General features: G+C 37.5%; 1 protein-coding gene across 9 annotated transcripts in view; it reads right to left on the reverse strand.

The window, feature by feature from the left end:
- Positions 1–11,014: 11,014 nt before the first annotated feature.
- Dync1i2 (dynein cytoplasmic 1 intermediate chain 2) overlaps positions 11,015–27,188 on the reverse strand; it is a 58,211-nt gene continuing 42,037 nt past the window's right edge. For 7 of the 9 annotated variants that reach the window (XM_070020982.1, XM_070020972.1, XM_070020963.1 and 4 more), the window contains 5 exons: positions 27,013–27,146; positions 26,093–26,237; positions 17,786–17,926; positions 15,216–15,341; positions 11,015–12,838 (listed from right to left, as the gene is read on the reverse strand). In XM_070020982.1, the coding sequence (XP_069877083.1) occupies positions 12,725–12,838; positions 15,216–15,341; positions 17,786–17,926; positions 26,093–26,237; positions 27,013–27,146 (660 nt within the window). In that variant the 3' untranslated portion in view covers positions 11,015–12,724. The remainder of the gene's footprint in view (positions 12,839–15,215; positions 15,342–17,785; positions 17,927–26,092; positions 26,238–27,012; positions 27,147–27,188) is intronic. The other 2 variants (XM_070021001.1, XM_070021027.1) reach the window with 1 other exon arrangement.

The following is a 27,188-nucleotide window of genomic DNA, read 5'->3' on the forward strand; positions in this document are numbered from 1 at the left end:
CCGTCCTCCCATCACAGTCCACTCTTCACTTTAACATCCTCTCTCCCTCCCTCCCTCCCTTCTTCCCTCCCTCCCTTCCTTCCTTCTTTCCTTCTTCCTTCCTCTTTCTATCTTTCTAGTTGGTTGTGGAACTTGAACTGAGGGCTTTTTTCCACTCAAGGCTAGCACTCTACCACTTGAACCACAGCACCACTTCTGGCTTCTTCTAAGTAGTTGATTGGAGATAAGAGTCTCATGGACTTTTCTGTCTGGGCTGGCTTCAAACCTCCATCCTCAGATCTCAGCCTCCTGAATACCTAGGATTACAGGCACAAGCCACTGAAACCCTTCTATATATCCCTACGTCCCTAAGTACTATATTTTAATTCCTCTCTCTGTCTCTTTCTCTGTCCCTCTCTCTGTCTCTCTGTCTCTCTCTCTCTGTCCACCCCCTTTTCCCTCAGCTCTTCAGCTTAAGGCAAGCACTCTGCCACTGAGCCACATTCCCAGCCTCCCCTTTTTTTTTTTTTGAGATAGCGTCTCAGTATAAAACCCAAGCTGATGGGCTGGGAATTTGGCTCAGTGGTAGAGTGCTTGCCTCGCATGCCTGAGGCCCTGGGTTCGATTCCTCAGCACCACATAAGTGAAAAGAAAAAAGCCGGAAGTGGCGCTGTGGCTCAAGTGGTAGAGCGCTAGCCTTGAGCTGAAGAGCTGAGGGACAGCGCCCAGGCCCAGAGTTCAGGCCCCCACGACCGGACCCCAAAAAAAACCAAAAAAAAAACAAACCCAAGCTGACCTCAATCTTCCTTCCTCAACTACTCTAGTGCTGGATTATAGGTGTATATCACTACATCTTAATTTTGAAATTTGTATGAATCAAGTAATGTTACACGTCTGAGACTTATTTTTTTTGGGGGGGGGGTCCAGTAGTGGGGCCTGAACTCTCTGGGCCTGTGCGCTGTCCCTAAGCTCTTCAGCTCAAGGTGAGCGCGCTACCACTTGAGCCACAGCGCCACTTCCGGGCTTTTTTCTTTTTGCTGATGTGGTGCTGAGAAATTGAACCCAGGGCCTCATGCATGCAAGGCAAGCGCTCTACCACTGAGCCACCTTCCCAGCCCCACGTCGGAGACTTCTTTTGCTAAACATTATGTTTGTAAAATCCAACCATAATGTGAAGCAATAGTTTATTCCATGCTATGGGTTTATTAGTTTTTTTTGCCAGTCCTGGAGCTTGAACCTGGGCACTGTCATTGAGCCTGTCTATGTATGCTCTACCACTTGAGCTACAGCGCCACTTCCAGCTTATGTTTATGTGGTACTGAGGAATCGAACTCCAGGCTTCATGAATATTAGGCAAGCACTCTACTGCTAAGCCACATTCTCAGCCCTTTATTACAGTTTTTTTTTTGGGGGGGGGGTGATCTGGTTGTGGGGCCTGAACTCTGGGCCTGGGCACTGTCCATAAGCTCTTCAGCTCAAGGCTAGCTCTATACCACTTGAGCCACAGCGCCACTTCCAGCTTTTTTTTTTTTTCTGCTTATATGGTACTGAGGAATCGAACCCAGGGCTTCATGCATGCAAGGCAAGTGCTCTACCACTGAGCCAACTTCCTAGCACTACAGTTTGTTTTTATTTCATTTTTTAAAATGTTTTCAAGAGCTTTATATAAAAGACCAGGGCACAGAAACTGGGCAAGTCACAGCACCAAATAAGGCTGGAGGCTAGGAGGCCTTAGTGGCCTCTTGGAGTGGAGTCTACTGGGTGAACATGAACATTCCACGGACGAAGCTAACTCCGGAGGAGGGGTTCAGGGAGGAGCACGGAGAGCACTCTTCAGCCTTGTTGGTGCCTTCCACAGCCGGTGTTTTATTTCATTCTTGATGGACATTTGTTTGCTATCTAGTTTTGAGATAGTAGGATAGTTGCTATGAATATGATAACCATAAATGATAGGGTATCTTTGGGTTCTGTTCTTGAACTTTTGTGCTCAAGGCTGAGCTTGAACTCAGAACCTGGACACTGTCATTGAGCCTCTCTGTGCTCTACCACTTGAGCCACAGCTCCCTTCTGGCTTTTTGGTGCATAATTGGAGATGAGTCTCTTGGGTTTGTCTGCCAGGGCTAGTTTGAATGTGATTCTCAGATCTCAGCCTCCTGAGTAGCTAGGATTATGAGTGTCAGTCACCAGCACCCAGGTTTTGTCTTTGAGTGTCCTATTTTCAATTTGTTCCTTTGCACTAATTGTCAACTGAATTTTTACTTGAATTATTCAGCTTTCCATTTTTAGAATTTCTGTATCTTTATTAAACTTCTCTTTCATAGCTTGCATTAACTTCTTTATTTCAATCATTTGAGGTTATTTAGCTGTTTATCCGTATCCTCTTTGATTTCTTCAAGTGCTACATACATGTTTTCTATAAATTTGTAGTTTTCTACCACTTGAGCCACCACTCCATTCCAGGCTTTTTTTGATAGTTTTTTTTTTTTTTTTTTTTTAGATAAGTCTCACAGACTTTACTGCCTGGGTTGATTTCAAAGTGCAATCTTCAGATCTCAGCCTCCTAAGTAGCTGGGATAATAGGTGTGCCTATAATAGGTGGCACAAATCTGTTGTTGATTATATTTAATGTTTTTTCAGTTCTTTGAGATTTGATGTCCTTCATTATCATTGAGGACACTTATTGTGGAAGTGTTAACTTTGGTAGGAAATGTGTTGCTTTTTTATTTTTTAATATTGTGTTTCTGCTTTGGTATTTATACATCTCAAGTCAAGTTTTTGGTTAGAGCCTTTTTTCTGTGTCCTTTCAGTTTAAGTATATACAAGATTGTGTAATGGCTGCAGTGGAATATTTTCTCCTCATTGGGTTGGGGATGTCAACATGCACTGGTCACTGAGTGCAGCCCTAAGGGAGATTAGCTGCAGAAGCAGTCATTGTTGATGGGCATACCCACTATGAGAATATATTAATCCATGATTAGAAGCAACCACCTCCACCATTCCAGTATCTTGAGAGGAATAAAGGGATCAAGGTAATAGTTCATGAAGTAGGTAGACAATAACTAGCAAGGTTTAGTAGTATTGGAAAGAAGAAAGCATGAGACAAATATTACAAGATGTATGGTGTCTTAAGGATGGAAGTGAAGGCAGCTAATGTTATTAGGTGGGAATAATAAAGACAAAAGATCAGCTAGAGGTATATAAGAAAGGAGAAAAAATGATCATGCAATCTAATGGTTAGAAATAAAGGCATCAATGAAGGACTGCTCTGAATAGAGCAGAAAGATGGCAGAGCAATAGGAGTGGGAGAGCGAAGATATAGTTTAAAAAAAGTTATTAAAAAGGTGGGTATTATAGATCACAAATAATGGCCGCAAAAAAGGGGAGAAATAGAAGAAGAGCATGAAAGAAAAGTATTCAAAACAAAAAAGACAAAAAGTCAATATTTCCTTTGTTCTCTAAAACTGATTTTTTTAAACTTCTGAACTGTTTAGGCCAGCATGGTTTGTCTAATTTGGAGATTTAGAATTCCATCACTTTCTTTTTCTTTTTCTTTTTTTTGGTTGGTCGTGGGGCTTGAATTCTGGGTCTCGGCACTGTCCCTGAGCTCTTCAGCTGAAGGTGAATGCTCTACCTACCACTTGAGCCACAGTGCCACTTAATTTGGAGATTTAGTTCATTAAGGCAATGGTTGCTCAGAATTCTGAGTTGAAGTTCAGGACTAACAGTGGACTTAAAGTTCTAATTATAAATTCCTATGCTGATTCCTGGGCCAGGCTCCTGATCTCACTAATTCCACTCAACTTGACCTGTGGCATCTTCCATTTCTCCCTGGCCCCCACCAACACGGGCTGTTCTCTAGACTTGTGTGGTTCCACTCCCATGTTAGAGACTGCTATTCTTCTCTGGCTTTACTGACTCTGTACCAGGTCACCCTGTTTAGGACGGAAACTGCTGTGGCTAGTGGTAGGTCTGTGCTGTTCTTTTTTTTTTTTTTTTTTTTTTTTTTGGGGGGGGGTCCAGTCGTGGGGCCTGAACTCTGGGCCTGGGCGCTGTCCCTCGGCTCTTCAGCTCAAGGCTAGTGCTCTACCACTTGAGCCACAGCGCCACTTCCGGCTTTTTTCTTTTTGCTTATATGGTGCTGAGGAATTGAACCCAGGGCCTCAGGCATGCAAGGCAAGGGCTCTACCACTGAGCCACCTTCCCAGCTCTGTGCTGTTCTTTAAGTCATTTAACTTATAAATTCTTTCCTCAGCTGCATCTAATGTAGCAATTAGCCCATCAGTGACATCATTCAGTTTTTTATAGTATTTACTTCGAAGCATTTTTATTCTTAGAATTCCCATCTGATCCGATCTGATCCTCAGATTTCAGCTTCCTCAGTACCTAGAATTACAGGTATAAGCCACTGGTGCCTGGCTCTTCATTTTTAGTAGCTAGGTGCTGGTGGCTCACGAGTATAATCCTGGTTACTTAGAGGCTAAGACATGATGATCATGGTTTGAAGCTATCTGAGACAGAATAGTATGCGAGACTCTTATCTCCAATTACCCACCAGAAAAAAGCCTGAAGTGGAAGTTTCGTTCAAGTGGTAGAGAGCTAGTTAGCTTTGAGTGAAAAAGCCAAGGGAGTGTGTTCAGGCCTGAGTTCAAGCCCTAGTACTGGCATAAACAAACAGCAAGAACAACAAAACTTCCATAAATAGTTTTGGTAATCCTTTGTAATTATTCCATATTTTTGTAGAACACCTCTTTTATGAATGTTATCAAAGTCTGTGATGTAAGCCATTGCCAATCAAAGTTATGGTAATATTTAGATTATTTTTCTTTTCTTTTTTAGGTCCAAGACCTCAAACTCCACCAACAGTTAGATTCTTTTTTTTTTTTTTAAATTTCATTTTATTTTATTTGTGAACTTACTGTACAGAGGAGTTACAATTACATGGGCAGGATAATGCGTACATTTCTTACCAAGCATTGTAGCCTCCTCCTTTGTTTACCCTTCACATCCCTTCCCAGCCTCCCCCTCCCCCCCCCAATAGTTAGATTCTTATAGGTGTGTGTGTGTATGTGCACATGCATGCCAGACCTGGGCTTTAACTTAGGGCCTGGGCCCTGTCCTTGAGCTTTTCTGTTCAAGGATGATGCTGACTTCTGGAGCCGCAACTCCACTTCTGGCTTTTTGATGATTTCAGTTGGAAATAAGTCTCATGGACTTTCCTACTTGGGCTGGCTTTGAACTGTGGTCCTTAGATCTCAGCCTCCTGAGTAGCTAGGGTTACAGGTGTGAACCATTTGCTTGGTATAGGCTTTTATTTCCCAAGCATTAGCAATTACCTGGGGACATTACCCTGCCTCTTCATTTTCAGGGACATTTCCCATTTATAGACTGGACATAGGCACTCTTTGGACTACCACTTAGCTTATAGTTGGGGACTCAGGCATACTTAGTTATTCTGAATCAACACCTGCTCATACCTCAGTCATCCTGCCCACATCCTAGCCCCCATCTACTCTTTGAGTCTATGACTCTTATTCTTCCCTTTATGCTTTGTCTGTTTTGAATTGTGATTTGTTCTCATCCTGCTATTTTTGACATTTCTTCAAATTTCTATTGAATTGCCATCTCTCTCATTTTTGAAAACTGCAGGTTTTCCTGTTTGTCCTCTGCTCTACCACTTCATGACATTTGGAGTTGAGGGGATGTAGATGCTTCTATCTGTGTATCATCTTGATTCAATCTCATTAAGATCGCTTACAGCAAACCTCAAAACTCTTGTAATTTTTGTAAGCAGTGTTGAAATGGTTTCTGGGATGGTATTAAATTACAAACATGTAACTATTCACAGAAATTACTAATTCACAGGAACTTAGTTTTCAAGGTTTTATTGAAAGACCAGCTCTTTCTGTGCTTCCTAATATGTGAGATTTGTGATGGATTTGGCAATACTAAAAACTAGTTTCCAGGTAACATGAAATAGAAGTTAGTGAAAAGCAATTTTACTTGTATTGAAAACAGACAAGGGACAAAACGCAGTAAAGAAATGATACTCAAATGACTTAAAGAGGAAAAGGAGGCCCAGTACTGCCTTAACTTTAGACCACAGCCTATGCCCTCCAGCACTTGTTCCCTTTCCCATTGGGCAAAATGTCTACAAGGTCAAAAGGATTTGCTTAGTTGGGAGCCCATTTTGGACCATGGTCAAGGTACTTTGGGGTTTTGTTTGGGTTCGGTCATGGGGCCTGAACTCTGGGCCTGGGCGCTGTCCCTTAGCTCGTCAGCTCAAGGCTAGCGCTCTACCACTTGAGCCACAGCACCACTTCCAGCTTTTTTCTTTTTGCTGATGTGGTGCTGAGGAATTGAACCCAGGGCCTCTGGCATGCAAGGCATGGGCTCTACCACTGAGCCACCTTCCCAGCCCTCAAGGTACTTTGGAATGCGAATTTCCTGCCTTAACAGACTGATACAAGAGTTAAGCATTTCTCCTAAGGCTACTTTACCCCAAACACCCTAATCAAAAGAGAGTGGCCAAGGGGTAGCCTTTTACAAGGATGGGAATAAAACTTGGGTGTATAGAGTAAGAAACCCATAAATGGTCTGTGAGTCCTGCCATAATACATAGTATTGAAGGAGAGCAGTCGACTATGTATGGGCTGAATCTCCACTGGCATGGAATTCTGAGAAGTCTGATTCTGCAACCCAAAGTGGACCTGCATGTTGTCATGAACAATGTCTTTTAAGTTTCATTTATAACACTGAAATGCTTACTGTCTCAAGAGTCCAGGAAGGAGAAAGTCATTTCCTAATTGGCTTCAGGCAACTGCTAAGATAGAGCCCAGAAGGGAGTCTTGCTCATTTGTAGGTAAGTCACTGCCATCTTCAACCAGTGGAAACTTCTATTCCTTTATCTAATCTAATTCTTCCAGTAGTTTGAGCTGACAAGTAGTAGTAAAAAGTTCCAGAACAACATTCTGTAAGCCAGAAGACTAACAGTAATTCTTATAGAGATGTTCATCTTTTAAATGTGTCATTATATATAGGTTTATGGAGTAAAAAAACAAAACAAAACAAAATTAGCCAGGCAGGGTGACATGTCTCTGTAATCCCAGATCTTCAGGATGCTTGGGGAGGAGGACTGGGTTCAAGGCCAGCCTAGGCAGCACTGTGAGATTCCCCATTCCACAAAGTACAAACACCAAAAGAACAAAATCAACAAAACTGAATTTGTGCTTGACTCAGAGTATAAAGGCAGTATAATTAATAACATGGCTTCAAAATCAAGACCACCTGGGTTAGTGCTTAACTGTGAATCACTTACGGTTTCCGAGCCCAGTGATATACTAGACCTGACTTGTGCCAGTTTAATGACAGCCCATTATATATATATATATATCTTCCTAGTTCCTTGTTCAAGGATATCACACTCAGTTTACAACAGCCATGATAAGAGTATTTATTCCATGGAAACTAGCTAAAAATCAGGCTCAAAGAAATTGGTCCAAATCAATTTCTTTTGTAAACTAGTAATCAAAATAGTTCCCAAATCACAAAGAAGTTAGAATAAAGGAGACTACATATAAGTACATAATCACTTAGCAGTGCTCAATAACTACTATCAATGATTGTTACTACATGATCAGCATGCATACCAGTTCTTCACAGAGCAGAACAAATAACTTTGGAAAACAAGTTGTACAGTTCCATTAAGTAGAAATTGTTGGTGTAAAGCCTTTGAGTAAAAACTCCTGTTATTCCCAACCTATATTGATGAAGCTTGATGAAGCTTATATTCTACTTGCTTAGTGGTCTTGTCAAGTAGAGGAAGCAGAATACAAAGGCTATGATAAAGATCACAAAGGAAACTTAGAACTGGTCAAGGCCTGTGCAGTATAGATCTCCAAATTTCTAAGAGCCTGCTTCTGACAGCTAATAGCCAAGAACTAAGAGATGATAACTTCTAGAAGCTTCTGCAGATCAGTTAATGAACACCTCATGGCAGCTCATCAGCTACTATGACGACAATGGCCATGTATTTGTATGGCACTCTACAGTTTAGCATGCATTTCTACATATGTTCGGGTTTAATCCCTACAATTGCCCTGAAACAGAAGGGCAAAACATTTTCCCAAAAGCATGTCATGTCAACTTGAATTGCAACACACCTCAACTGGTCATCAACTCATGATCCTCCTGCCTCGGCTTCCCAAATCCTGGGATTATATACATGTACTACCATGCCTGGCCCCAGATTTTGGGTCTTTGAGCCCAATATTCTTTCTTGCATATATATACCAGCCCATGCTTATAAATAAGAAATTTTGTTTCAAAGCATTTCCATCACTTTATTCAGGAAAAAAAATGTACTGAAAAATCCAGTACAAAAATTCACAAAAGATAAAATTACTTGCTATCAGAGACTTACTGGTGGTATTCCTGATTTCCAGTCACAAGGTTAGGGCTCTGCATGTTCAGTGCAGTGCAGGTGTGTCCTACACCCCACACAATCACTGCCCCACAGCTTTCTGGACAAATCAAGTACATTAGGAGAGAGGTAGGATAATACATTATCAAAGACCTGAATAAGTGACCTCACAAAGTGAAATAGACCTTTCAGAAAGCTTACCTGAGTGCAAGCTGTTCCATCCTCTGACCGGGAACTGGTAATGGAATATTAAGAAGCCCAAACTGAGATTCCTGCTATGAAACTAACAACACAAAATACTGTAATTTTATAAAAGTTTGTAGGAGATTGTTGATTGGCTGTGTTGAAACTGTCTGTGGCTAGAAGCTATGTACTGAAAACTTAAATACCTGATATCCATTCAAACTTTGAGAAGTTGGGGATTGTGAACATGGAAGGCAGAATAAGAATTTAAATACCTAAATCCAACAAAAGATCTGAGAACATTGGCTTGTTGTGAAAAGCATTACCATTCAGTGAGTATTCAGTCTTATGGATCATTTTCGTTAGGACTGAGATCTTTTTCTAAAATTGACTCTATAATGTTTCTTATATATGAAAAGAATTTTAAAACTATAACAGTAAGAAAATATTAACATTTTGAGGCAATAAGACTAAAGATTGCTTTAAAAATGTTCCTAATTACAATTCTCACTTGAAAAGAAATACCGAACATGGATATTCGTTTACCATTGCCTTTGGGGCAACTTACTTTGTAATTCTTTTTTTTTTTAATTTAAAAAAAATTTTTTATTGTGAAAATACTGTACAGAGGGGTTACAATTACATGGGCAAGATAATGAGTACATTTCTTATCAAGCATTGTAGCCTTACTTTGTAATTCTTTGGTAAAAGTAGAATTCCCCAAGATCTGAAAAGCCAGATTCCTAAGTAAATAATTTCCCAGCTACTTCAAATATATAGGAAGTCAAACCTGTAAAAGTCCCTAGTGGAAAGTAATATGACATCAGTAAAAGCAAGAACTCTTTTTGCTGTTACCTATCTTGGATTAAAATAATAAAACAAACTAAAACCATCAGAACCTCATGAAGTTCATCAAAAGAAGAAAATCTGCAGTCTTTCTAATCTGGATTTATGCCCAAGAGTCAGGCATGCTATCTTGGATGCCCATTAGCAACTGCAATAGTAACTGGAGCTTTGTTTTCACGAACATACATCTAATTGTGCAGCCTTTTCTATTTAAGAAATTATTCTAATGCCAACGTTCATAGCCCCTAGTAAGGGCTATGAAATATTGGGGGCTATAGATGTTTAAAATTGCTCAAGAAAAATGAAAAATGATAACCATCACAGCAGATTTTCATTCAGGTTCTTCCTTTCTACATGGTCCACAGTGGAGGCTACAGTATCTGATTAGTAGAGAACAGTTCCTCCTAATCTTTTTTTTAATTTAATTTTTTTTTGTGAACATACTGTACAGAGGAGTTACAATTACATGGGCAGGATAATGCGTACATTTCCTCCTAATCTTTAAATCATGCATTCCTTCACAATATTTCAGCCTCATTGTAAACTTACTCTCTATAAAAAGCATTTCATAAACTTTGTAGGGAACTGTTACCTTTAAAGAACAATAATATGTCTTTGTTGTTGTTGGTCATAGGGCTTAAATTGTGGGCCTGGGAGCTGTTCCCTCAGCTCTTCAGCTCAAGGTGACACTTTCACTTGAGCCACAGCACCACTTCCAGTTTTCTGGTAATTAATTGGGGATAAGAGTCTCATGCATTTTCCTGCTCAGGCTAGCATTGAACTGTGATCCTCAGATCTCAGCCTCCTGAGTAGCTATGATTACAAGGCGTGAGCCACCAGTACCTGACCAATGGTGTGTTTTATCAATAACTTATCAGGCTTAAATGATATCAGAAATGATCTCAAAATTTTATTGCAGTTATTATCCTCAAAACTAAGTATGCTTCCTCAATACAAACAAGAGTATTAATCTCTAACCTCTCACTTCAAAGAGGAAAATCAAGTAAATAACAAGAAATTAGTCAGAAAGCCATATTTTGCTTTCTACTCAGAGAAAAATGGTGGAAACTGAGCAGAGTGATGATGGCTCTCACACCTGTAAGTCTAGCTACTCAGGAGGCTGAGATCTGATGATCTTGGTTTAAAGGCCAGCCTAGGTGGGAAAGCCTGTGAGAACTTATCTCCAATTAACTTCCAAAGGGTGGAAAAAAGCCAGAAGTGGAGTTGTGGCTCAAGTGCTATCCTTGAGGGAAAAAGAAAAGAGCTCAGGGACTGAGCCCTTAGTTCAAGCCCCACAAGCCACCAAAAAAAAAAAAAAAAAATGGTTAACACTGGTAAAGTATAATCTTTGCATCTTTCATTTGGTGATATACTACACCATTTAATAGTGTCAGAAGATTCTAAGTCAATTATCCTTGTCTCAGTGTTCTCTCCTGTAATTATAAACTTCAAAGATAATTCCTTAAAGTTTTGTGTTTCTAAAAAATGTATAATAACATTGAATGAATATAGGTCTACACTAAGATTTTTTTGGGGGGAGGGTGAAGAAATTATTCCTCAAAAGCAAAAACTCTCTGTTGACAAGTATTTTACAAATACTCACCAATTTTATTTTCTTTTATAATAGAACATAATAACTTGAGTCCAATGAGCATCTCACTTGCCATACTATGATTTCCAACCTTAAACAATATTGTGATTTAACATGAATGTTTTCTCTTTTTTTCTAGTTAATTTTACAAGTAAGACAAAAATAGAGCAACTATCACAATGAGTACATTGATTTTTCTATATGCAGAAAGTGTAATCTGCTGAAAATAGAATTTCTGACCCACAGACTTTGCTACTATGAGGTAACTTGAGCTGCCATCTTTGGTATATAATACGAGTGATCCGTTTATGACACCTGAAATACCAGAATGGAGAAGTCTCACAGAATTATAACTAATAATTTTAGATCTGAAAGGAAATTGAGAGATAATCGAATCCAAATCTATTTCCTAGATAAAAGAAGGAGGAAGACTTGGTTAGAGTTACTCTTCTTGTAGGTACCAGAACTAGAACTAGAGCTTCAGTCTAATATTCATGGTCAATTGTTACTATGGAATACTTATAGTTAAAAATTGTGTTGTTATTTAGAATTCTCTCCCAATAAATCTTTGTTAGACTGTATTACAAAAGAACAAGTATGTTCAAATTCTGATTTGTAATCTTCCTAGTTCAAGTTAAGGACAGGTTTAAGGAAACGTGTAACTTAAAATGGATAAAAATCAAGATCCAGTCATAATCCTTTTCCTTGAATCCTGAATTATGTTGATTTCAATACTAAATCTTAGATCTTTGTCACCTACCTTTTAAGACTTGTAGAAAGTTGTTGATCTCAAAGTGTGGGGCTAAATCAGTGCCAAAGTTTGGGTCATATAAATACTTTTCCTTCATGGCTATTACAACCAGAAACTAAATTTCAGAGGTGGTTTAACTGATGAAGAGCTCGTATGTACAATAGTCTTAATCAGTGAAAAAATAAGAGCATTGCATTTATTTTTAAAGTACATACAGATGGAAAGAAAATAATTCAGCGAAGTAAAAACTAACCTATGGGAAATTTTCACTGACAGATCCAAGCATCAGTTCACAATACCTACAGAGAACTACAGAATGCTCTGTTTAAGGCACAAAGCTTTAAGGTTCTGAGGAGGCGCTCAAAATAGGAACTTAAAAAGGGGATAAAGACAAAAAAAGAAACAAAAATTCAAATTGCAAGCAGCAAAGATGAAAATTTGAAAAGTTAACAGATATTTGTTTTTATTTATAGATAGTATCACAGGAACTATAAAGCAGAAAAAGGACACTGGAATTGAAGTTAAGTGTATGCATGCTGTGACTAAGAACAATGTTTCTACATACTATGGTCAGGAAGAACATATTAGTGTTACAAGAATATGTAATCATGTAAAATATGCAGAACTTATTTAATCTGTGCTTTAGAAATAACTATATACAGTATGGTGAGTTGGAAAGAATTTAAAAGAACAAATGCTAAATATACACCTGTGTATTAGAATTCAGAAAAAGCTGCATTCTGTAAAATCAGTTAACTGTATTAAAAATGACAAAACAAAATGCAAGATATAAAAAAGAAACGTTGTAAGATTGACTTACTGCATTAAGTCCACAGTTTAATCCATGAAATTGCTTTTAATTATCATTTAGATAAAGGCATGCAAATAGTCTTAGGATCTATTTAAGCATCGTCCCCAAATCCACTAAGTCTATATGCTCATTCCCTTCCACAAACTAAGCAGGTATTCGGGTAGCTGCTTCCTCTTCTGCATCTGCTCGGTTTGCATTAATTTCTGCAAGTGTTCGGCCGAAACGTGCCCATTCATCATTGCGGGGAACAGCAATCTGCTGTTAAAGAAAAGACAATGTTTTATGTACAATGAAATAACAGATCATCTTACTATTATTCAGTTTGTTTAAAAATAATTTTTCCATTAAAAAATAATTGACCTGAATGGCCTTTCCATAATTACAGGGACTATTACAATGATTTACACCATTTCAAAACAAAAGCTGGTGTTTGTGAAATATGTTGTGACAACCTCAGAGAAGACTTTGCTATTATCACCACCAGTGCAAGAGAGAATAACAATGATGCATTGTAAATGTAACTCCTGTGCACCATCTCCAGGATTTTGCTAGTTGGGAGGAATTCCTTTTAACATTTTTACTTTATTCTTGCACTATTCTTAGTATGAAATAGTTCTCAAAACATGGTTCATAAAAGCTAGTTTCTCAGAACTATTTATTTATGGAACATAAAGTAACCTTTCTTGATACTGCAATTTCTTCACCAGAAGCTACTACTTAACATTTAGTGTTATATCAAAAGCAAAAGAGGGGAAAAAAAGGAGTTTGTGATGCTTTTGTTTCACAGAGCCAGTCCAGTGATACATTTTTTTTCTTGTTTTCCTTAATATTACAGCATCCGACACTGCTGTGATAGGGCACAAACTGCTCAAGGATGGCAAGTGGATGTACATACTTCTAAAATCTACTCTACCCAGTAGGGCAGCTACTAGACAAATGTGACTATATAAGTTAATCGAAATTAAATAGAATTTTCGGTTTACTAGCCACCATTTTTTTCAATGGTTTTATGCAGAAAGTAACTACCCTATTAGTCAGTGCAGACACAGAACACTTCTATCGGTACAGCTAGTTCAACTGGTGTTCTAGAATAATTCAATCTACCTCCCTCCAGATCCATTTATGACAGGCCATGGGATATTTGATAGGCTGGGGAATCATAACATATAGCAGAAGAAAAAATGACTATGGCATAGTTAGGACTACACAGGAAAAAGTCAACGCTGGGCACTGTGGACAGCCAAGCAGAGCACTAATGATGTCAGACCGGCAACTTGTCCTACTGGAACAATTATAATGGCTTCACATCAAGACTCAGGTTTTAGCATTCACATTTCACACAGCAATCAGAAAACTCTCATATTACTTTTGAAAAAGAAAAAAAGGACAGGAATATAAAATGGAGACTATGGGAATAATTAATAAGTAGGACGAAAGAAAGGAATGGTGGGAAGACTAAGACACATTGTACATAAGTATAAAAAGTCACAATGAAACTCCTATTTATTTATTTTTTTTGTTGGTCATGGGGCTTGAACTCTGGGCCTGCGCGCTGTCCCTCAGCTCTTCAGCTCAAGGCGAACGCTCTATTGCTTGAGCCACAGTGACATTTCTGGTTTTCTAGTGGTCTATTGGAGATAAGAGTTTCAGAGACTTTACTGCCCAGGCTGGCTTTGAACCGTGATCTTCAGATCTTAGCCTCCTGAATAGTGAGGATTACAGGCATGAGCCACTGGTGCCCAAACCCCTATTTTTTTTTTTTTTTTCAATTTAAAAAAAATTGTGATTAAATGATTACATAAATTTCACAGTATTGTGGGATAGTGATACTTTGTTAAAATCACAAACACATTTTAACCTTCATGGAAAAACCCTATATTTTAATTGATGAAAAAAATGAAAGGGGTGAGGGAGGGGATAAAAATAATAAAAAGGGGTGAATATAATCAAAGTATATTATATTCATGTATAGAAATATCACAATTAAACTCCTCATATTGTACAATTAATATGTACTAATAAGGAAATAAAGATACTACTTCTGTTTTCTACTATCTGGCCCAAACATATCTATGCATATAGAATAATATAGTATCTAAATATTAATTCTGTAAAATATCAAAACCCATCTATAACCCCACATTTCTTTTTCTGCCTGAAGATTTCTAGCAGTACATGTGTCATAAAACAAGGTACTTCTGGGCTGGGAAGGTGGCTCAGTGGTAGAGTGCTTGCCTTGCATACATGAGGCCCTGGGTTTGATTCCTCAGCACCACATAAGCAAAAAGAAAAAAGCCGGAAGTGGTGCTGTGGCTCAAGTGGTAGAGCACTAGCCTTGAGCTGAAGAGCTGAGGGACAGCACCCAAGCCCAGAATTCAGGCCCCACGACAGGACCCTAAACAAAACAAAACAAAACAAGGTACTTCCATGTGGTACACTCAAAATCTGTTCTACAGGGATATGGGACATGAAGATTAGAAAGAAAATTAATCTCAAGAGTTACTTTCATGGAAGTATATAACTATATGGTTTAGACAATTCAAGAACCACAAAGACTAGATTTTAGACACCAAGACTCCTTCATTATGATGCCACTAAATAGGTGTATTAAATTTATAGGCAGCAAATCCCATACCTCTCCCACATCATATATAACAATCTGTCCTTCAGAATCACCCACGGCAATTTCTCTTCCAGAATGGGTCCATCTTACACGATTAAGAGCAGGATTACCCTCCACAGAAATGCTGGCAGTTGGTACCTAAAGTCATTTAAAATATAGTGCAGTGTTAAAAGTTTCATCAAGATTTCTATAAACATGTAAAATAGTAATTCTTTCAATCTGGCTGTTTTATAAAACAGATGAGAGTAAAGAATTTTTCCAACTTTCTTTCTGTTCAGCAATATATTGTGAATGACATTATAGCCAATCCTTGAAAATGGTTTGGGAAAATAAATTTAGTCCTTAAACACTCACATGACTGGATAGATCATTTTGGAAGATCTTCTCTTAAATAAAGGATTCATTCATTTTATTTAACTCCTTTAAGTAACCTTAAGCTTGAAAACATATGGCCAAAACACACTTAAAAAGAAAACATTTCAAAAGTCCTTCTAATCAGATTATAGTTCAATTATGGGGGACAGGAATTGTTTTATACTTTGTATCATTGACTGCTTTGAAACCTGTATTTTGATAGTTCATAGAAACAGTTCATACGAAGGTTTAGGATGAGCTTTTCTAAAGCCCCAAATTCTTATGAACAGGACAAAGAGAGGCAGGATGAAACACCAGCCTGCTGGTGCTTTCCTATGCTACACAAGGAGCACCAAACATTTACTGTTTGATACAGACTAACAAGCACAATTAAACTTGCCAAGTTTTACAACCTAGCCAAAATAATTACAACTGACATTAATCTTTCCCAAATGATTGGTCCTAAATTAATATAAAAAACATATTTTGATATATTCTTAGAGTTAACTATTACAGGAAAGATCTATACTTATTATCACAAATCTTTGGTACCAAAATCTAAACTAAGAAAATAAAACTGATACTATTCTAGGAAATTAAAACATGTATACCAAGTCCAATCATCTAGTAAGGGCTCAACACTTTCTCCTAGTATTTCAATGTTCCTCCCCAAACTATCAAGTCAGTAGATAATAAGTATTAAAATTATTATTATTATTTTTTGTCTTTTTGTCGGTCATGGAGCCTGAACTCTTTTTCTGTTTTTGTGGTGCTGAGGAATTGAACCTAGGGCCTCATTCATGCAAGGCAAGCACTCTACCACTAGGGCCTTCCCAGCCCCTAAGTGTTAAAATTCTTATATTTCCAATTTATAACTTCCTTGCCTTTGTATAACCAACTATTTTATTTCAAGGAATTTGTTAAGATGTCACTGGGAATGTGAAGAGATGTGAGAAAAGGAACCAAGTGATTTTTCTCCTCAACAACCACTACTGAAATTCACATTACTTATACTAACCAACAGTAGTATAAAAATTTTAAGAACATTTTAAGCCTGTTTAAAACATGGTTTAACAAAAATCTATGATAGTTAAATTTCACTGCTAATAACTGATTTCATGTATAGCAAAATTAGGAAATTTGATCCTCCTTTCTACCTGCATCCCTTCTACCTATGTGTTCGTGTGTGTCTGTGTGTGTGTGTCCGTGTGTGTCCGTGTGTGTGTGTGTGTGTGTGTGTGTGTGTGTGTGTGTGTGTGTGTGTCCCTCCAGTATTGATTCTTGAACTCAAGGTCTGTGTCCCTAGTTTTTTCATCCATGGATGGCGCTTTACCACTTGAGCCACAGCTCTTCTCCTGCCTTTTTGGTAGTTAATCAGGGACATGAGTCTCATAGCTTCTCTTGTCCAAGCTGGCTTCAAACTGCAATCCTCAGATCTCAGCCTCCTGAGTAGCTAGGATTATAGGCATGAGCCACTGGCACCTGATTCTTCCTTTCTTTTTTGTGGTGCTGAGGATTAAACCTAGGGTCTTACACATGCTAGGCAAGCACTCTACCATGAACAATATTCCAAGATTTTCGTTTTTTGGAGACAGTCTCATTATGTATCTCAGGCTGGCCTTAAACTTACTACATAGCACTGGCTGGCCTCTTCACTCTCAATCCTTCTGCATAAGCCTCTTAGGTGCTGGGATTACAGGTGTGTGCTCCATGTTGGCTTCATATGCACTTACACTACCAGTAATACAGTAATTTTAATCCTTAATAGAAAAAGTCATCAAGACATATATTTTTCATTTAAACAAATGAGACTAAGACTAATGATTATGGATAATACACAATTTTATCAAGACTAAAAGATAATTTAGAAATTCTGAATTAAGGTTAACATACTTTGACAGTCTGACACTATCTACTTTCTGGTTAAAGAATAAAAAATATCCCAGTTGCCTTGTGAAGGAGACTTTGCCAGGACATTAGAGACATGATACTGCTTTTGAGGAGTAAAAGGAAATGCCCTAGGGCTTGTGCCAATATTATGTCTCCCTTTATTTTTGCACAGCATGCTGTTTGTTATTTAAGGTACAAAGCTTATTTGTTTTCTTTGTGATGAAGCTACAATCATAGAGCCCTTTCACATTCCTTGGGATAAAAGGAATTTCACAAATTATTCAATAAATCTCCAATTTTCTATTTTTCAGTGCAATTTTTGTTATTTTCTTGCTCACCTCTGTATCATTATTGAGATTCCACAAATCCAGTCTCCCCATGCCATCCACACAGGCAAACAGGGCTGGGTGGGTGGGTGACCACATAACATCATAAACGTAGTCTGAATTATCTTCAAATGAATACAAAGGCTTGTTATTCTGAAAGGGAAAGTTGATTCTTAGCAAAGTCAAAATATGACATATACACAAGTCATTAAACTCCTTATCAGTGAAAATAATATGACATGTATTCAACAGGCCTAACATTTTATGATATTTAACTCAACCTAGAAAAAGTTCCTAAAATTTCAGTATAAAATTACCTGGGCATTATAGACTAAGAATCAATTACTGGATTGCACTTTTTTTTGAATTGTAGATGCCATACTATTTTTTCAAAAAAAGACTTGTCAGCTAGAGTATTCTAGACCAATCCACACGTAAGGAAAAGAAAATCAGACTGTTATCAGACAGCAATGCTGATATGACAGCAATGCTTTTGGCTAGAAGACAACAGTAGTATTTTTAAGGTATTTAAATCCATATAAGCTATAGATTTTAGATAATCAAACCAACTCTTGCAAACATAGTGTTGTCAGTATAATAATGCATCCTTAAGAACCTTCTGAAGGGGCTGGGAATGTGGTTCAGTGGTAGAGTGCTTGCCTAGCATGCATGAAGCCCTGGGTTCAATTCCTCAGCACCATATACACAGAAAATGCTGGAAGTGGTGGTGTGACTCAAGTGGTAGAGTGCTAGCCTTGAGAAAAAGCAGCTCAGGGACAGAGCCCAGGCCCTGTGTTCAAGCCCCAGGACTGGCAAAAAAACAAAAAACAAAAAAACAAACCTTCTATAGAATGAATTAGATTGCCAAAAAAGATGAATGAACAAATATGAAACTAAGTACCAGTTGTAACCACTGGTTACTCCCCTCACACTGCCCCCACTTATTTTATTTTTTTATAATTTTGGTGCTGGTACTGGGGCTTGAATTTGGGATTGTACTCTCACTTGGCTTTTGCACTCAAGGCTGGTGGTCTACACTTGAACCACACCTCCAGTGCTGTCTTTTGCTGGCTAGTTGAAGGTGAGAGTCTCACTGATTTGTCTGCCTGAAGTTGTCGTTTAATCTTGATCGTCAGATCTCAGCCTTCTGAATACCTAGGATCACAGGTGGCATAAGCTTCCCTTTATAGACTTTTAAACAACATGTAAATACAGGTGACAATATAAATAATACCATAGCAATATAAAATCTAGGCCATCAGACCTTTAGAGGGAAATAAACTTGTTTTCTTAAGAACAAAACAGCAAGAGGATGAAACCCTATTTTAAAAAGGGCTTAAAGGGGGCTGGGAAGTTGGCTCAGTGGTAGAGCGCTTGCCTTGCATGCCTGAGGCCCTGGGTTCGATTCCTCAGCACCACATAAGCAAAAAGAAAAAGCCGGAAGTGGCGCTGTGGCTCAAGTGGTAGGGCACTAGCCTTGAGCTAAAGAGCTGAGGTACAGTGCTCAGGCCCAGAGTTCAGGCCCTACAACCGGACCAAAAAAAAAAAAAGGGCTTAAAGCTGGGCACTAAAGGCCCATGCCTGTAATCCTAGCTACTCAGGAAGCTGAGATCTGAGGATCAAGGTGTGAAGCTAGCCCAGGCAGAAAAGTCCAGGAGACTCTTACCTACAATTAAAAAAAGCCAGAAGTGGAGCTGTGGCTCAAGTGGCAGAGCACTAGCCTTGAACAATTCCCAGGCCCACAAAAATTTTGAAAAAGGGCTTAAAAGATATATCAACGGCAGATTCATAGGCCACACTTTGATCCTGCTTCAATTAAGTAATTTTAAGAAAATGAGCATAGACCATTTAATCAAATTAATCACTGCTAATTTTGGCAGGTATAACAATGAAATGGTGATTTTTTTTTTTTAAAAGAAGAGACTTTCTTTTAGAGACCCATACTGAACATTTATGAATAAAATAATGTGTATATTTTAAAATATTAAGTAAAAGAAACCAAAGATATGCCACGTAATACTCATTCTATAAAATAAAAAATTACATACAAACTAGATCAAAAATTTATATTTATAATAAAAAGCTGCTAAATATCTCAGGATATGGTTAGATCAAATATTTTATCCACTTAGTGGACCAGCCAAGGCAAAAGGTCGAAATTTTAAAAATTAAAAAGAAGGTGTATTTTATAGAATACCATAATGAATATTAATACCTTAACAAAAAAGCAACATATCCCCAAACTTATAATGTGACTATTTTACAATGGTTTCCAAGTTTATTTTAACAAACTTACTAGTTATCTGAGATTAACCATATTTTCTCTAGAAAGCATGCACATTTAACATCATAATACATTAATTTAACATATGACACTGCAAATTAAAATCCCAAATGGATCATATACTTTTCATTTTGTTGTTAGTACTGGCATTGAACTAAGGGCCTCACATTTGGCTCAGCTTGTTTGCTTGACTGGAATTCTACCTTTTAAGCCATGCCTCTAGTCCATTTTTTGCCAGTCCTGAGGCTTGAACTTGGGGCTTGAGTACTGTCTCTGAGCCTCTTTGTGCTCAAGGCAAACATTCTGCCACTTGAGCCACAGCTCCACTTCCAAATTTTTCAGAGTAGTTTATTGGTCATAAAGAGTCTCATGGATTTTCCTGCCTAGGTTGACTTTGAACCACGATCCTCAGAGTTCAACCTCCTGAGTAGCTAAATCACCGGTATGAGCCACTTGTGCCAGCCCAATTTTTTTTGCTGGTTATTTTGAAGATGGAATCTCATGGACTATTTTTTGACTTGGTTGTCTTCAAACCTCAGTCCTCCAGATCTTAGGCTCCTGAGTAGCTAGGATAAAATGTTTTCTTAAGTAATACATTTTTTTTCTTGCTTTGAAGAGTACTGCTACCTAAATGACAAAGAGGCACAGAAGAGATGCAGAAGAGCCTGGGATTAAGCTTCTCATCTCAGGCCTGTCAGCAACTAGCTTCAAGTGTTTGGAAGTCACTACCCCCTTCTAAGTTCAGTTCCTTTGTATCAGTGAATCTCAAAGCTTGACTGATTATTATAACTACATAGAGAATTTCTAAAAAATATGCTATTTCCTGGATCTCTCCTTAAGAGAGCCTGTTTTAATTGGTTTTGGGTACCAGGAGCACTGACATTTTACTCATGTGATTCTAATGTACAACCGAAACAAAACCATGGAACTAGATAATGTCTATAGGTCTCTCTGAAGTTCTAAAAACTGTCACTTACAAATGATATGTACAATGTATTTGCCAAAAGAATAAATAAAAACAAAAGTTTTCTTTGAGTAAACAACATCTCGTTCTAGCCCAGTAGTGAGAATAATCAGTGTATGGCCAGAAGACAAGCCATATATACTGCATTGAACAATGTCCCCTTCACCTCATGTCTATTTACTGACATGACTTTATTTGGAAATAGGTCCTCTGCAGGAGTGCCCAAGTTAAGATGTATTTCACACAGCATTAGGGTAGGCTCTAAATCAAGTATGATTGATGTCCTTAAAAGTAGAGAAAAATTGGGATACAGAGACATGAGATACAGAGTAGAATGCCATTTGAGAATAGAGATTAGTGATAAAGGTCCAAGCCAAGAACACCAAAGATTGCTGGCATCACTCAAAGCTAGAATAAAATAAAATAAAATAGGTCTCTCTCAAATCTTTCAAAGGTAACCAGCTTTCCGACACCATGATTTTGGAATTCTAGCGTTCTTAAACTGTGAGAGAATAAATTTCTTCTGGTTTTTTAAGCCAACATGCATCATTCTTTATAGCAGCAATAGAAATCTCCTACAGGTCATATTTTCAGGTTGGGAAAGTTCTAAATTAATAACATTATTCTATAGTAAGTATTAGATGGTAAGAGTGATATGTAATGACAACATTAAAGAACAGCAGATTCCCTTACTTCCTTACTGAAGATACTTTTTGAGGAATGTATCAATTAAAAGCAATGAAATCCAAAAAAGCAAGCCTTACAAGTAAAATGAAGGAAGTTCCCATTTTATCATTGTCCAGGAGAGAAGCAATCTAAGACAATGGATCATAAGAATTACTACCCCATGGCAAGGCTATCTCTATTTGAAGATGGATGAATCAAGTTATCTTAGCTTGATGCCACTGAATATTTAAATGATAAAAACTTCTTTTGTTCTAATTCCTTGCTCACCAAGCAATCTCCTGATTATAATTTGGCTTCCCATGAGGGTTGTCTACAGGAAAACAATGAGCTGGTCAGGCCAGCAGGAGTATCTGGGCCTTCTAGCAGTTAGGTTTCTGGCTCTAAATTAATAAATCAACATTCTCCAGTGTATTACTGTGTTTTAGGAGCCAGCTAGTTCCATTCAGCAGTCTAATCAACTCTAATATCTGCCAGAATTGAGTTTCTGAATATGCATACGGGAGGTTAGTCACTGGTCAGTAGCAAGTTTATGAGGTAAATGCTGCTAGGTGGGCCTGGGTTTAGATAACTGGACAGCTTTTCCAGAAGAAAGGCCACAATTTCAAAGCATTCTTAAATTTCAACTTGCCTCTTATGTACAGAGTTGTTTTCCTAAGCATTTGTAGGATCTTTTAAACTTACTTTAATGGTAGTACCCTCTGAGAGTTAAGCAGGTAAGCTCTCAAAATAAGTCTGGGCTTTGAAACACCAGAGATTGTGAAAAATCTTAATATGCACATGGACTTTATGAAATTCGAAAGCTACTTTTTCTAAGAAATTACTGTTAACAATCTTAGCTTTGTCATTTCACGGTAAATGTGACTTAGACAAATGCTTATTCTGAAACTAAGATATACTGTGCATCTATTAAAACATTTTCTTGTGTTGTGGCTCAGTTGGTAGAGTGCCAGTCCTGAGCAGAAAAGACTATGGGACAGTGCCTGGCAAAAAATAAACATTTTCTCCCTAAAATAATTTTATATTCTAAGAGTAACCTGTAATAACTCTTTTTATTTTATTGTCAAGGTGATATGCAGAGCGGTTACAGTTACGTAAGTAAGATAGGGAGTGTATTTCTTGTTGAACTTGTTACCCCTCTCTCATTTTTCTCCAACTTCCCACCCCCTGCCCACCGTAACAACTCTTGTTAAATGTGGTAGAACATTTAGCTAATTTACCAGTTCCACCCCTATCAAGCTCTTTACCCTGAGGAAGCTTTCTGTAGTGATTTATTTTTCCAACCCACCAAAGTGCTACTGTTTTTGAGTTTTCAAGTTTGCATTTTGAAACAGTAACAATGTCTTTCAAATATATTAGAAGCAATGTCTTGGTTGGTTCCACTTTACCAATATATGGAAGATAATCTATGTTTGAGTATCACCTATATTATAAATATATTGCTGAATTCAACAAAGTAATGAAACCAGACTGATAAACCAGAACGGTGTGGTTATGCTATAAATTTTCTAACAAGGCAAGGAGTAGAGACTGACTACTGCAATACATTAAACTAAATTTAAAGCAGTGCCAAACTGAGATTTATTAGGATTACAAAGGTTAAAATGGAATCAGAATCATGTTTTCAAAGAGATTTTTAAAATAACTGCTACAATTCATACTCATTAACACTGCCTACTACTCATTATTATACACATCTTCCATCAAGTTATTTAGTATTGCAATAATAAATACTAGCAACAAATTAGGAAGTGTAAATTTAAGATGGAACTAATGGTTTTGGGAGCATCAGTATGGACTAGTGACATATCCTGCCCAGAGTAATTCTGTGGATAAAAATTTGGAAGGTCCATGAGTGTGTATAAATACATCCTATTCTATGCTGGCCCATCCTGTGGCCACTAGAATGGAAGAGAATTGGTCAGGGAGAAGGGGAAGTTCAGGCATTTTTCCACAGTTGGATAAATAAAGAAGGAACAATATCTGACCTAGTAAGCAGGTATACATACCTGACTATCATTCTTATTCAAAAGCCACTCTTATATTACAAGACAATAAAAGAACAAAAATATCAACTGTCAATCAACTAGTTATGTAGTTCTCCAAAGAAAGTATCAGTCCACTATCACAGATAAATTTGTTCTTGATTTGGCAAAATTAACTCTTGATTTTCACATTCTTTTGTTACTATAAAAAAAAAAAAAGACAAAGTCTCAAATTTAAAGCCAAAAAGGAAACTGGCAACCTGAAATGCTGAGAGTGAAAAATCAAACAATCTACAAGTTTTAAGTTGATTAAAAAAAAATCAATTATGTCTTGGTGTTCATTTTGTTTAGCATCATCTTTTATGGTCATATATACAATGAAGGAGGGGATAACAAGTTAGACAAGAAATGTAATCACTACCTTACTTATGTAACTGTAACCCTTCAGTACATCACCTTGACAATAAAATTAAAAATTAAAAAAAATCAACTATCAAAGAAGGCCAAAAACTTGACAAAGATGTAATGTCTTCTGTGACTATGTATAAGACCACTAAAGCACACAGAAGTCCATTACTTCTGTGGCTATCTGAAGCCTGTAAAAAAATAATTTTTAATCTTTACAATTCTGCATCTTACTTTGTTTTACTAGCTAGATTAACAATTTTCAATAAAGAATTTTAGATGATGCATTTCTTCACTTATGGTTGTAAGAGTCTTCTTCCTCTCTCTTTTTCACCTGTATAAACCTCATTAAAAGATAAAAGATTCAAGAAAAACCCAAGAATGAAAGACAACTTATTTGCATTTAGGTTCTGTCAGATCACCATTAAGAGGAAAAAGAGGAACTGAACATTGGTATGGGTCTATTACATGCTAGAGACTGTGTTAGGCACTTTTCTAAATGTTTCCTTTATTATAAGGTTTTACTTTTTAATGCCAAACTCCAAATTGCTTAATTTTAAAAGGCAAAATGAAGTTTTCAAGATGCAGTTTTCTAATTTATTTCACATTAGTCTGTAAGGAAGGCTATCAAGACTGGACAACAGTGAACAGTGAGTTGACCCCAGCTCCTTTTCTTTTTTTATAGTACTTGGGTAGGAACTCATGCTTGTTAGACAGGCACTTTCCTGTTTGAGCCATGCCCCGACTGAGCCATGTCTCCCCTCCCCCACCCCCACCTCCTGCCCCTATTTTTTATTGCTTTATTTTTCTGGATAGGATTTCATACTTTTTTTGGGGGGCCTGGATCTAGCCTCTTACCTCAATCTTTCTATTGATGCCTCCTGAATAACATGAGATTTTTATAGACTCAAGCCATCTCATCCAGCTAATCTCAGATTTCTGAGGCCAGCTTTCAAAAATAAAAATTCTCTATAATTAGTGAATGGCATCTCTTAAGATCGCTAGGTTTTTTCAAACTGAAGGATAAGGTAGACAGAAAAAAAAGTTTAACTTAAATAGATTCTGATATGCTGAATAAGATTTATTAGCAACAATACTGTAAAAAACTAGGCATAAAATTAAGGTACTTCGAATATAAAATGAGGTCACATGAAACTACAAAGTCTGTTACAGGTGATAATGTTCCCCACTTAGGTTTCTTTTTACCTTTTTTTTGCCAGTCCTGGGGCTTGAACTAAGGGCACTGTCCCTGAACTTCTTTTGCTCAAGGCTAGCACTCTACCACTTGTGCCACAGTGCCAACTTCCAGTTTTTTCTGTTTATGTGGTACTGAGAAATTGAACCCAGGGCTTCATGCATGCTAGGCAAGCACTCTACCACAAAACCACATTCCCAGCCTCCCCCCCCCCCCAATTTAGGTTTCTTAAGGCTTCAACCAAATTGGAGAGTCATGTTTATTGGAATTATTACAGGATCAGGAAGCACTTTATCATGTAAATAGGTATTTCAAGAAGTTTTATTAAGGCCAAAACAAATTAAACTACTTAATGTAGAACACAGAAATACATATTCATGTCATTACAATGCTTAATTCAAATACATTACGTATAACCTTGTTGCATAAGACTTATTGTAAACCCGTTGTTTTAAAAAAATTTATTCTGTGAGCTGCAGTTGTACATGTGCATGCTCTCCACAGAACATATGCATGGGTCTTATGGGTCTTATGCTGGGCTGATGACACTATGTGAGGTACTATGTCCCCCCCCCCCCCCACTCACCCTAAAGTGGTGGGAAAACAGGTAGAATTACCAAATTTGTCACTACTCCTTTTGGAAAACTATAGTATCCCCTATGCTTTCTATAACTTCTTACTAGTCTTTATCTGTTAATAAACGATTCAAAGCTATTTAAAAAGCTTTCTTTCTGAGGCAGTATTAGAGCACCACCTTGTGTCAGAAAACTGACCAAATGAGCAGACACCTATATTTAGATACCTTAGTTGTCCAAAGTTTTACTGTCCAATCAAAAGATGAAGTGACAAAAAGATGTGAGAAGTCTACTGCTCCAACAGCTGCATGACAATGGATGCCTGTGATTGGTCCTTGATGTCCCTCAAACATCTCACTGATTCCAGCTTTGCTATTTCAGAAAAGTGAAAATAGGGAAATCTCTAATGAGTAGACCACACATAGACACACTTTATTGTGGATATACACTATACCTTGACTTATACTGAATGTTTTTCTATTCAGACTTGATAACACCACTGAAGCATTAAGTACATTTGGGGGCCATAAACATGCTGACAACAGTATTAAAAAAATACAATATCTAAAGTAGTACAATAGGCAAAGGATGGTATATGTAAGACACACAGTCTGGGCTACTCTTAAATCAGGAGCTTTTAAGTAATGAAATATAGATATTCCATTATTTAAAGGAAGCAATTGATAAGGTACTGCTAGACAATTTCAAAACAGATTGAACAGTAAGAAAAATATTACTCATTTTAAAATATATACATGAGATTACTGTACAATTATCAGGTCTGCATTAAAGCTTAAAGTCGAAGTAAATCAAAATGAGAAAAATAGCTGAAAATAGTACTTACAAATTTGAAGGGCAGTATGTAGTATGTATATAATGAATTTGTGATTGCTGAATGTCCCTCCCTACCACTAACATCTGTGAGCATACTCATATACACACGCACACCCACAACACAATTCACCCTACATACAAAATCCAAAATACTTTTTGTTAAAACAATTAACTTTTCATTTTAGGTGTCTGAATTTAATCTGTCACAACTAAGTAGTAGTTTTAGGCCAGATTTCTACTTAAGGGTAATTTGTTTCAATGAGATTATTCAAGGGAGAATTTTAAATAATTGTTAATTCCAGTTTTGGCTTACCTGCCATGGCGGCATGCTGTGTATACAGAACCTTCTTCACTACCAACGACAAAGTTGTTGACATCTCCCACAGGGAAGGACATAGATGTCACAGCAACTGCCTTTGACTGCTTATGAACCAATTCCATGCTATCCTTTATAGAAAATAAATGAGGACATTATTTTGTAACCCTCCA

The sequence above is a fragment of the Dipodomys merriami genome, unplaced genomic scaffold, assembly GCF_024711535.1.
Source record: "Dipodomys merriami isolate MVZ:Mamm:240054 unplaced genomic scaffold, mDipMer1.0.p SCAF_1, whole genome shotgun sequence".
Taxonomy (NCBI): domain Eukaryota; kingdom Metazoa; phylum Chordata; class Mammalia; order Rodentia; family Heteromyidae; genus Dipodomys; species Dipodomys merriami.